The following is a 13,568-nucleotide window of genomic DNA, read 5'->3' on the forward strand; positions in this document are numbered from 1 at the left end:
AGTGAATAGATATAAAATTATTTAACTGGATATTTCCAACACATATACAGTGTTCATCATCAGCAGTAAAACTCATCAGTAAAAATCATCAGTTTTACTGCTGATGATGAACACTGTATATGTGTTCGAAATATCCAGTTAAATAATTGAACTGTTTTACTTGCTTCTTGCAGGATTTGGAAGCAATGTCTCTAACTGTCTTAACCGACAAATGCAAGTTCAAATATGAATTTAAGGATACAGAGACAATTGAATAGTCAAAAATGTAGACTGACTGAAAGATTAAAATTTGAAACTAACTCAGAAACTGTATGGGGCCGAGTTAACTTCAACCAGTGGGTTAAAAAACTATTCGAGCTCATTCAAAAGCTTTATTACAGCCTGATTTTATTTCTTACTGTCTCAACTTTTTCCTGCCAAAAAAATCACAATTACCATTGACTAGGCGTTTGGCAAGCGCTCAAATGTCTGAATAAACTCACTTAAATAATAAACTCAAATGCCTGAATAAACACGCTTTGGCAATAAACTCAGATACCTGAATAAATTCCTCAAATGTGTAAATATTTTGTTAAAATTTTCAGGCTGAAGAAATCACACTTACCATTGGTCAGGCGTTTGACTTAGCCTACAAGCGCTTTTTAGAAGGCACAGGAAGAGACATCGAAGTTAAGAGACAAGTAACAGATTTGCAGTCGAAGATAAGGATTTTAGAAAATGAAAAATTGGAACTACGTAAACGACTCAAAGAACTATCTGCTATGATCCCCGCCACGAGGCTTCAGACATATTTAAACGAAAATAACGTAAGTTAAGTTCACTTAATATTGTAGTTGTATTATCATTAAATAGGTAAAAAGTAAAGCAATAGACTTTATAGTCGGAATTGGAGGGGCTGATTTCCGCTTCATGGCCCATCAGCCAGAAAGTGCAATGGGGGGATGGGGGCCAGCCATCCTGCGCTTTCGCTCACCCTTCCTGCTTACCTTTCCCAAGAATTCTCCAGGTACCAATTTAGAGCCCGATCGACTCTGGCTGAGCTTACAAAGTCATGCCACTGACCTCCGTTCCAAATCAAATAACTGGCCGCACAATGAATCGAATCCCCGCCCTTTCGACAAAGGATTCTAAGACTAGCGCACCTACCACTCGGCTAGGACTAAATAGATACCGAACCATATATAAGCATCGAAATGTAATAGGTATCGAAGATTGCTAAAGGATGTTGCATAATATTTGAATCTTGACAGACAATGAGAATCTATACGAAAATTCTAATATCCCTACGCACGCCTGTTCAATTGACGCATGAAAGTAGATTTCGAATACAACAGAAAAGAGTCAAACTACATAAACGACTGACGAACTATCTATTATGACCTCTGCTATGTGGCTTCGGACCTACTTAAGTGAAAAGAACGTAAATTAGATAAGTATCGATTTGTATTCGATTGTTTGACATCGTAACGGATAAGCCGGTGCCCATCAACGTTGAGCGTTTAAACCTCAATAATACAGTAACTAGTAAATGAACATTGGACAGCAATGAACGATAAGCAATAATGGGAATAAGAAAAACTGTGAATGAAAAAGCCCGGAGCAAAGAATTGTACAAAAACAACTTTCATTTCCAAGAAGAAAGATAGAAGTACATAAATGGCTGGAAAAAGCTAGTTTCTAAGATTCTTTCTAATATTCTACTTTCTAAGATTCTAAGATTCTTAAAAATGACTAAGAATCTACTGAAAGAATTTTTTGCTATAATTATTCATACAGGCCTTTAGACATGTTTGAAAAAAACAACTTAAGTCAAATTGGCATGGAATTATATTTGAACTGTTAATGATTATCGAAATTGCATGGGTATCGAAGCACACTAAAGTATATCACATAATATTTTGAATTTTGACAAACTATGAGATGTGGTATCAAAGAGTTCGTGGTGACGAGCTGTTAGTAAGGAGTGAATACTTATGTTTATTAATATCTATGATTGGGGTGGAAGAGGAGCGTGCGTAGCCGTGTGATGTTGGTGGAAGTAGTAGTATTACAAACAAAATAATAAAATGAAAATAAAATGCATGGAACAATCGAATGTTTTTACAAATCAATATTTATAACTATTGATGACTGAGACTGGTGGTGCCAATTGAGTACCCTTTTTTACTACCCTCAGTATGGAGGGACTTTTTTACTACCCTCAGTAGATTTTGAAAAAAATACTATTTTACACATTTTCAGTGGAAAGGTTAAAAAACAACAAAATTACCCACCTCCCTGATTTTGGAAAAAGTCACCCCCCTTATATTTTGAAAAGCATGTTTTCATACCCCCTCCCCCTCACCAGCAATAATTTACATGAATTGAAACCACTGGCTGAAACTTTAAGCAAATCCTGATATGGGATAAACGAGTTTTCCAAGAACTGTTACTGTTAAAAATATAAAACAAAATTTTTATTATTGTACTGAACAAGAAAAAATTAAGAAGCTAATTTCACTGAGTCCTTTTTAGTATACGGTTAAGAATATTTTTGAAATTCTATCAAAGAACAAAACCGGACATTGAATCAAATAATGAATCAAATCAAATAATAAAATCAATGAATCAATCAAATCATGGATAGATAATCAAGTATCACCAGATACAAAATAAGCAATCGATTAACCCATTAAAAGTAAAAATATCAGTAAATGAAACATCTTAATGCTCGATCATCAATGAAAAAGAATCAGATATTTTGTCAATGTAACAACGAATTCTTTTAAATTTTCCCATTGTTAGTTTAATATTTTGTTCAAATTGACCTATAAATGTAAAAAATAATATTATTAGTTGCAAAATAAATCTTCAAAAATGGTAACAATCATGTTATACTTGTATTAAATAAAAAAAAAACAAGTTTTTTTTAACTTAAAGTAAGGAGCGACATTAAAACTTAAAACGAACAGAAATTACCCCGTATATGAAAGGGGCTGCTCCCTCTTCAACGCCTTGCTCTTTGCACTAAAGTTTGACTCTTTCTCTCAACTCTACTTTTTAAAACAGTAAAAACTTTAGTGTAAAGAGCAGGGCGTTGAAGAAGGAGCAGCCCCTTTCATATACGGGGTAATTTCTGTTCGCTTTAAGTTTTAATGTCGCTCCTTACTTTCAGTTAAAAAAACTTGTTTTTCTTATTTAATTTCTGAATGTTTTTAGTTAATCCATGTTTTGATTTCGGCTCTCCGCAGATGAATAATTAAAGCGAAATTTGCATATTTATTTATTTGGCTAAATGGCTTTCCCACAGTTTTGATCCAATGGTTTTGCGAAAAAAGGAGGGGAAGGAGGCCCAGTTTCTCTCCAATTTTTTGGGTACTTAAAAAGGCAACTTGAACTTTTAGTTTTTACGAACGTTTTCATTAGTAAAAGATATACGTAACTTACGAATTAGCTTACGTAACAAACATCTATGTTCGTATGTTTTTATTACGTATATGAGAAGGTTCGCCCACTCGTCAATACCTCGTCAATAACTCTTTGCATTAAAGCTTAAATTTTGTCCCCTGAATCACAAAGGCCGTAGAATAAATAGTTGAAACTACTAAAAATCATTTAGCGTAAAGAGTGAGGTATTAGGAGGAGGTGAACCCCTTATATGCGTAATATTTTCTGTTCGTTTTAAGTTTTAATGCTACTTCATACTTCCAGTTGAAAATTTTTTTTCATATTTATTTTCTCATTGTTTTTTTAAAATAATGCTAGAAAATGCTGCGCCCCCTTTATGGAAATCTTCTTCCCCCATGACAAATTCCTCCATGGAAAATTTCCCCCACATAGCCCCCTCTTCTCAACCTTTCCCCCCTCCCAACCAAAAAATCCCCCTGAAAACGTCTCTACATTTTCCAATAACCATTAATATATGCAAACACTGGTCAAAATTTGCAACTTGCAGCCCCTCCCACGGGGACTGTGGGGGAGTAAGTCGTCCCCAAAGACATAGTTATAAGGTTTTTCGACTATGCTGAATAAAATGGCTATCTCAGAATTTTTATCCGACTACTTTGGGAAAAAATGAGCGTGGGAGGGGGCCTAGGTGCCCTCCGATTTTTTTGGTCACTTAAAAAGGGCACTAGAACTTTTCATTTTCGTTCGAATGAGCCCTCTCGCAAAATTCTAGGACCACTGGGTCGATACGATCACCCCTGGGAAAAAAAACAAACAAACAAACACACATCCGTAATTTGTCTTCTGGCAAAAAATACAAAATTCCACATTTTTGTAGATAGGATCTTGGAACTTGTACAATAGGGTTCTCTGATACGCTGAATCTGATGATGTGATTTTCATTAAGATTCTATGACTTTTAGGGGGTGTTTCACCCTATTTTCTAAAATAGGGCAGATTTTCTCAGGCTCGTAACTTTGGATGGGTAAGACTAAACTTGATGAAACTTATATATTTAAAATCAGCATTAAAACGCGATTCTTTTGATGTAACTATTGGTATCAAAATTCCGTTTTTTAGAGTTTTGGTTACTATTGAGCCGGGTCGCTCCTTACTACAGTTCGTTACCACGAACTGTTTGATATGGGGCCCAAAACTTTCTTTAGTAAACTTACAAAACTTTTGCAGATATCAGACATACTTCACGTGGAGGAATTTGTAGAAAACCCTTCCCGGTCAGAGTCTCCACAACCAGCCGAAAATATCATCGAAGGTGAATTGGTTGCCTTGAGTATTGATGATATACCAGAAGAAGAAAAGAGTATAGAACTGCCCCCCGTGCCACCCAGAATGGCTGCCAGTTTAAATCATGGTGAATTGTTGAATAAGCCAAACTCTCTGTTCAGGTATGATGAAAGACCTTTTATTAACTGAATCATTATTCTAAGCCTATCCCCGTCAACAATGGCGTACCTCAAGGCACTCTCTCATGCCCCACCATTTTTTCAGTCATTTTTAACAGCGTGGTTGAGGAATTTCCTGACAGATAGAAGTTTGTCGATGATCTTACGGCTGTTGAAATGTACTATAGGAATTCAATGAGCAATCCTACAGGCATCCTCAATGACATTGCACAAAAAGCCCGAACTTGAAAATGAGAGTAAACCCTTCTAATTTCAAGACAATTCTAATTTGTTTTCTTAAATCCCTGTCTGATTTTATTAATCCTATTCCTCCTGGAATGTCATGGAGTGTCCCCCATGTCCTGCGTGGATGATAAAAACATCATCCATAAAATTAATGTATCTATCTCCCTTCTTACTGTTTTAAATAAATTTGGCATCTTCCTTCTCATTCTTTAAAGATTTTTACTTCCTTTGTCCATCCTCATCTCGAATATGCTTGTCCAGTTTGGCACCCTGACATTTCCAGGGAAGAGTGAAATAAATTGGATCAATTTCAGAAAGAACCCTGTGAATAATTTTCAAAGAAGTTTAGGTCACATACTCTCTCCTTATAAGAAAAGGTTGGGTTAGAAACGGTTGAGTAAAGGGGAGGGATGTTGTGCCTTCGTTTTTAAAAATACAACGACAAACCCTAGAAGGAAAATATTTTTCAGAAAAGACACTCCCCACCCATATTTCATCCTCCTGGGCCAGTTTTTAGCCTGTTCCTGCCTTGTTTTTCGTTCGCTGCTGTACCATGAGATATAAAAAAGTGTTTATCTCCTGATTACGAGAAAAAAATAAAACACCCTGCTAGTTTCCATCTTCGGTTCTCATATTTTGTTTGTTAATTTTTCCGTCTCTTTTTTCATGTCTCTTTTAAATTTCTTTTATATTTATAATTTTTCTATTGAGTTTTACTTGTTTTTATATTCTTAAAATGTTATGGCCAATTCCATTTTAAATAACGACTAGTAAATAGATTTTCATTCTGACAATTTTTCACCTCCTTGTCTAGAGCTTTCTTGTATTGTGGCCGTAATTGTCCAACCGACATGACAGACACGAAGGCCCACAGCTCGGTTTAATTATTTTGAGGCTGGCAAGCTAAGAACAGAGTACTTGAAAAAATGGTTTATCCTACATTGCGCTTTGTTCTCGAATGTCCTCCTCGGGAAGTTATCCCTAAAAGTTTTTCTGTTGGCTCTTTCAAAAGAAGATTCAATATCTATCCCAAAACTCCGATAAAGGACTAACGGCAAGTCAGATATTTAATTATACCTGGCATCGCAAATTTAAGAATAAAAAAATCTTATTAGTATAGATCAAATAACGCTATTTTATGTGATCTCATTTTATTATGCCAGATAAGTAAAATGCCATCTATTATAAATTTAAAGATAAAGTAATAATTACCTGCAATGATAGTTGGCGAGTGTTTCGTCGCCCGAATGCTTCAAAAGATAAATAATACAAGGATAACCAAAACATAAAAAATAAAGAATTTATAGAATATTCTGAAATTATTCTTTTATTAAAAAAAAACAAGAGAAGTTATTTTTTGCACATTTTTTCAATAAATCTTCCCCTAGTCTCCCTGCTACTGTAAGGGAAATTTATTTCTGCTGTCCTGGTTTGATAATAAACTATTTTAATGCTTCTTGTCTTAATAACTTCGCTAGAAACTAATTTGTCCCATTTACCTTATCCCAGTTTCTAGCGGATTAATAAATCCGCTAGAAACTAGCTTGTATTTTTTTGCATGACATTGTAATTTTGATTTTTCTTCTAAGTGCGTTTAACATTTTCGTTCGTGATTCAGTGTGATCCACGCTGATTCTTGTTCCACGCCTTTTGCTTTAGCTGTTCAGTCATTCGTCACCTTGTATGCTGTCATTGTCTGTGTCTTCTACATGCAAATTTTGTTGTGAATAAATATCTTTGAGTCTGAACTTAAACATGTCTAATTAGTCATTAAAATTTCATATGCTAGCTTTAATTCGTTTGCATATTTGCTGGCGTGTTGTTACTGATTAACTAATTAATTAATTCTTTTAGTGATTTAAATCCAGAACAGAATGGTTACAGTTCATCACCACAACCAGTCTTATTATCAAACGGTTTCACTGCCAGTGTATCTCTTTGTAAGTTGTTTACTTTCGATATTTTTTCTTCTGCCTCATGTAGTTATCTCTGCTATCGTTAATTTTGTTTTTTTTACTAATTATTATTTTATTATTTTAGTTTCGTTTCTTATATTTTTGTTGTTATTATTTCCAGTATTTAATGTATTGAAGTAAACAAAAACGTTTGGTGTTTTTGGTGTTATCTCCCTTATTTAATGTATTGAAATAAACAAAAAATTCGTCGCAAGAAAATTTTCCTGCATCTCTCCCCTCCCATCCACATATTTCTTTGCTTATAGGTGCACAGACTCAGAATTTTAGGGCTGGTTTTCTAAGTATTTCCCTGTGGGTTGAGACTAAAACACAAATAACATGTAATATTTTTCAATTGTTTTGGGAATGAATTCTTATAATGAACGCCTTTTTCATAAATATATTAATTAGTACCTATGTATCAATTATATATATATTAATTAATATATTAATTGGTTGATCAAAATATATTAATTAGTACCAAAGAAAATTTTTCTTTTTTCAACTCCTGTATTGTCTTTTTCTTAACCAGGCTAAAAAGATGATTATTTGGAAAGATATCTCGCTGCATATCTCAACTTGTAGTATAACGTCTAATTGCACAATTTCTAAAATACAGTGACATTATAGTTCTATAACACAATACTATACAATTATATAATTTTCTATTATTTCTTTAATGCAGTTACTATAATATAATATAAAACAATTATATAATTTTCAATGGTAAAATCTATGCTATAAAAAAGTGCTTCATTCAATTTAACCATTGATACATTTTAAATAAAAGGAATGGCATTATTTTTCAAGACATTACTTGGATTGTGCCATATTATATATTTGTAGTTTTATTCATCAAACTGTTTGTGGTGGCGAACTGTAAGTAAGGAGCAACTCAGCAAATAATGACCGAAACTCTAAAAAACGGAATTTAGATAATAATAGATACATCAAAAGAATTGGCTCTTTATGCTGACTCCAGGAGTATGAAAATGAGTTTAATGTTACCAAATAAAACTACCAGTCTGCGAAAATTAGCCTGATTTTCGAAAAAGAGGGTTACAAATCTCCAAGAATTCAAGTGATCTTAATGAAAACCCCACCATCAGATTCAGAATGTAAGAGAACCCTGCTGTAGAGTTTTAGCTCCTATCTACAAAAATGTGGAATTTTGTATTTTTGCCAAAAGAAAGATCAAAGATGGGTGCTTATTTTTTTTTTTCCATGGAGGATTTTATCGAACACTATCCTGAGAGGGCGCATTTGAACGGAAATTAAAAGTTGTTCTGCCCTTTTTAAGAAACCAAAAAAAAAATTAGAGATCCACTTGCCCTTCTCCTGTGCCCTTTTTTCTCCAAAGACATCTGATCAAATTTTTGAGACAGTCATTTAATTTAGCATAGTTGAAAGGGCCAACAACTGTCTTTCGAGATGACATGACTCCCATAGTCTCTAGAGAAAGGGCTGTCAGTTAAGTAATTTGGTTAATGCTCACACATAATATTTATTATTGAGAAATACAAGGAATTTTTGTGGAGAGGGGAGTAATTTTTTAAGGGGGGATTTTCGACGGGGATAATTTTCTAAGGGAAGATTTTTCATGGGGAGAATATTCTGTGGGAAGGAAAATTTCCAGGGAAATGTTCTAGGGAAAATTTTACACAGGGGGGCACGGTTTTAAAACGGTCAGAAATTTAATTCAAAACAACAAGTTTTTCAACTGAAGGTATGGAGTATCATTAAAAATTAAAACATATAAACTATTTCGTATTTGGAAAGGGAATCTCCCCTATCCCCAACCTCGATCTTCATGCTAAGTTTGACTCTTTCTTACAATTATTTAGATAAGACTGCTCAAACACGAGGGCTGTTGAATTTGAATCAGAAATATTAAAACAAACGTTAGACTTTGTCGTACAGAGCAAGGTCTATTTACAATTCGGTCTATCAGAAACATAACTCATGCACTTTTAGTATTATAGAATAAGTTTGGTGCAATTTGCCAGTCTTTGCATATTTTGAATATGTCCCCCCCCCCAATCTAAGTAGCCACATTAAAAAAAAAAAAAAAACTTCAATAAACATTGAAAAAAAAGCATATAATCGCCTTGTTTTGACCAACCAAATTTTGCTACATAACAGACTTAACTCATATGCAAAAAAATTGCCGGATTTAGAAAGTGATTGACAATTTCTATCAATGCTTTATTTAGAAATTCTTAATGTGCGTAAATTTTTAATCTCTTCTTTTCTTTCTTAGCATATTCGGCGATTATTAAACTTTAGTAAACTTACATATAGTTTCTAAGTGTCTCCTGTTGTTTTTTTTTTTTTTTTGTGTTTTTTTTTTGGTAGTCACCAAAAAGCTAGTATAAATGATTCCATCCGGGAAATTCAGGGCTTGCCGAATAGGCTGGATAAAGGATGCTCAAGTGCACTCAGTAGTATTAGACTGTACAGCTGATTGTTATTCTCTTTTTACTGTTCGCACTTATTCAGTGCTCTATCTTTGCCGTAGTATTTTTCTTGCTAAATAAGCACTAATCTTCCAGTTACATCAATAACTCAGACATCCTCAAGGAATGGTGGTAGTCCAGAAAAAGATCCGCTTAGTGCAGACCCATTCCCAATATTAAAATAGTATTTTTCTTGTTAATTAAACATTTATTCCAGTTGCACCGATAACTCAGAGATCCTTGAGAAATGGTGCTAGTCCTGCAAAAGACCCGTTTGGTTCAGATCCATTCTTAGTATTGATATTAAAATAGTTTTTTTTTCTTGTTAAATAAGTATTAATTCCAGCTGCACCGATAACTCAGAGATCGTCAAGAAACGATGCTAGTCCTGCAAAAGATCCATTTGGTGTAGACCCATTCTTAATATTGATATTAAAATGGTTTTTTGCTTGTCAAATAGCTATTAATTCCAGCTGCACCGATAACTCAGAGATCGTCAAGAAACGATGCTAGTCCTGCAAAAGATCCATTTGGTGTAGACCCATTCTTAATATTGATATTAAAATGGTTTTTTGCTTGTCAAATAGCTATTAATTCCAGCTGCACCGATAACTCAGAGATCGTCAAGAAACGATACCAGTCCTGCAAAAGATCCATTTGGTGTAGACCCATTCTTAATATTGATATTAAAATGGTTTTTTGCTTGTCAAATAGCTATTAATTCCAGCTGCACCGATAACTCAGAGATCGTCAAGAAACGATGCTAGTCCTGCAAAAGATCCATTTGGTGTAGACCCATTCTTAATATTGATATTAAAATGGTTTTTTTGCTTGTCAAATAGCTATTAATTCCAGCTGCACCGATAACTCAGAGATCTTCAAGAAATGATGCTAGTCCTGCAAAAGATCCATTTGGTGTAGACCCATTCTTAATATTGATATTAAAATGGTTTTTTGCTTGTCAAATAGCTATTAATTCCAGCTGCACCGATAACTCAGAGATCGTCAAGAAACGATGCTAGTCCTGCAAAAGATCCATTTGGTGTAGACCCATTCTTAATATTGATATTAAAATGGTTTTTTGCTTGTCAAATAGCTATTAATTCCAGCTGCACCGATAACTCAGAGATCGTCAAGAAACGATGCTAGTCCTGCAAAAGATCCATTTGGTGTAGACCCATTCTTAATATTGATATTAAAATGGTTTTTTGCTTGTCAAATAGCTATTAATTCCAGCTGCACCGATAACTCAGAGATCGTCAAGAAACGATGCTAGTCCTGCAAAAGACCCATTTGGTGTAGACCCATTCTTAATATTGATATTAAAATGGTTTTTTGCTTGTCAAATAGCTATTAATTCCAGCTGCACCGATAACTCAGAGATCTTCAAGAAATGATGCTAGTCCTGCAAAAGATCCATTTGGTGTAGACCCATTCTTAATATTGATATTAAAATGGTTTTTTGCTTGTCAAATAGCTATTAATTCCAGCTGCACCGATAACTCAGAGATCGTCAAGAAACGATGCTAGTCCTGCAAAAGATCCATTTGGTGTAGACCCATTCTTAATATTGATATTAAAATGGCTTTTTACTTGTCAAATATCTATTAATTCCAGCTGCACCGATAACTCAGAGATCTTCAAGAAATGATGCTAGTCCTGGAAAAGACCCTGTTTGATACAAACCCATTCTTAATATTAAAATAGTATTTTCTTGTTAAATAAGTATTAATTCCAGTTGCATCGATAACTCAAAGATCCTCATAAAATAGTGCTAGTCCTGCAAAAGACCGTTTGGTGAAAACCCATTCTTAATATCAATATAGTATTTTTCTTGATAAATAAGTATTAATTCCAGCCGCACCGATAACTCAGAGATCCTCCAGAAATGGTACCAGTCCTGCAAAAGGGACATTTGGCGCAGACCCATTCTTAATATTGAAATTAAAATATTATTTTTTCTTGATTAATAAGTATTAATTCCAGCCGCACCGATAACTCAAAGATCCTCAAGAAACGGTGATAGTCCTGCAAAAGACCCATTTGGTGCAGAACCGTTCTTTGCTGGTAGTTTTGAAAAACAGGTTGATATATTTGGTATGAACAATTTCGGCTCTGAAGCAAAGCTGACAAAACAAGATGTGCCGGTAAGATAATGCTTCTATTTGTTCTGAAAAAAAACAATTAATTTTCCACGAACTTGTTCTTTATACATTTGCAGAGCATAATTTGCACTTAGTGTTTCTATTTTGATAATGTTTCTATTTTTTCAAAAAAAAAAAAAAATCAAAGATCCTGATTTATTTACATTTTCAGAGCATAATTTGCTCTTTAATGAAAACAAAATACATTTTAGATGTTTTCTATTTTTACTTAAATAAATAAAAAATTATCAAAACTATACGAAACAAATATCAGTATATGTATGTTAAACTGACGGTCCATGTTTTTTAATTATATGCTGTTTTTTTTTTTTCATTTTTTCAGTTAAGTGCAAATTATGTTCTGTTCTTGAGAAGGTATGTGGGTTGTTAGCCCTACTACTGTTAATTTTCACTCGTTTTGAGCTTTAATCAGTTATTTTTTTTTCTGTTCGTTTTGGGTTTCATTTATTTATTGATGATGATTAATGGTAGTTTTACGGTTGTAGGATTATTTTATTTATTGTTGTAGGATTTATTTATTGTTGTATTTATTGTTGTAGGTTGTATTTATGTAGTATGTAGGTAGGTTGTATGTAGGTTGTAGGTGTATTTATTGTTTTTATGTTGTATTTATTGTTGTAGGTTGTAGGATTATTTTAATTTATTTTTGCTCATTTTCAGCTTAATGGTGATCTTTACTTTTCTTTGAAAAACTTGTTTTTTGGATTTTTTTTTTTTTAATTAATCTAGGGAAAAACCATAGATTTATTATCTGAACTGGTATCAGATAATACAGCAACGGTATTGCAATACGTGAGTTGATAAACAGCCACCACGCATTTAACTCAGTTGATGTTAATATGTTAAATGAAAGCTGGTAACTCATGATAACTGGTAATTCAGATGTAAATGGTACCTCTTATGATGGCAATCAATAATGGTAATAGAAATTTAGACCTTGGAAACCGGTTTTGCCCAGTTGAAATGCCTCAAGAACCCTTTGTTGCGGGCATGAAAGAAAAGCGATTGGCTATGACAGAAAAGCGGGAGAAGGAGTAGTCAGTGGATCTTCTTAATGGGGGGGGTATCCAAAAAGGTTTCGTTTGTAGTGTCATAGTGCCTTTCATTTTCATGAAAGAAAAGTGCCAAAAAGTTGCAAAAAGTGCAGACAAGTTGTGTTGGTGAATGCTCGGGAAAGTGTCTTCTAAGCTGTCTTTGAGCTTTCTTGATGTTATGCTACTTCTAGCATCTTTCGCCCTCTCCTTTTTTTCATTTGCTCTAAAATTTGTAAAGATTTAAATATTGAAAAGAAACCACGTAAGTATTAGGACAATAGTCGAAAAAGTCTTCTTCCTCTCGATTTACCTCTGACCGCAACTAGTAAATTTCGTATTAGCTTTTCTTGTCGGGTGGTATATTTGGTGTCTGAGAATTTTGTTGAATTTTGTTTTAATCTTGTGTCCGCTTGGACATCCAACTGCCTTCTTTGAGAGATAAAACGAGAGGTCTTAAAATTTACTTGAAAGCATCCGCATAATTTTATTTAAGATTTGTTTTATAAGTGACTTACTTATAAATGACGTACTTATAAGTGACTAAAAAAAAGTCGTTTTTTTCGGTTTAGTATATTTTTGTTCTTCCCGGATCGTATTTAAAATTACAAGGTAAATACCTCAGACTAAAGAGAGAAGAGAATGAGAATTTGTAGAATTCAAGTCGACGGGAGTCAAGAGTTAGACTTTTCATGGACTACAAGCGCAGTGGTTAACTAGACCTACGTTGCCCGGGCAACTTGAAGTGTTGCGGCAGCCTTTGTCCGGCTTCGCCGGCTAAAGTGTTGCAAGAGCAACACTTTGGTTTTGTTTCTTCGCTATCGATCAGTAATCACATGATCAAAGGCTATTCCTCAGCGTTGAAAAAACAACAACAAGATAGTAT

General features: G+C 34.0%; 1 protein-coding gene across 3 annotated transcripts in view; it reads left to right on the plus strand.

Moving 5' to 3' along the window:
- LOC136041456 (PTB domain-containing engulfment adapter protein 1-like) overlaps window positions 1-13,568 on the plus strand; it is a 77,172-nt gene that overhangs the window by 56,994 nt on the left and 6,610 nt on the right. For 2 of the 3 annotated variants that reach the window (XM_065726140.1, XM_065726141.1), the window contains exons 5-8: window positions 585-806; window positions 4,615-4,832; window positions 6,930-7,015; window positions 11,473-11,633. In XM_065726140.1, coding sequence (XP_065582212.1) covers window positions 585-806; window positions 4,615-4,832; window positions 6,930-7,015; window positions 11,473-11,633 — 687 coding nt within the window. The other variant, XM_065726142.1, reaches the window with a different exon arrangement.

Source organism: Artemia franciscana, unplaced genomic scaffold, assembly GCF_032884065.1.
Source record: "Artemia franciscana unplaced genomic scaffold, ASM3288406v1 PGA_scaffold_23, whole genome shotgun sequence".
NCBI classification, from domain to species: domain Eukaryota; kingdom Metazoa; phylum Arthropoda; class Branchiopoda; order Anostraca; family Artemiidae; genus Artemia; species Artemia franciscana.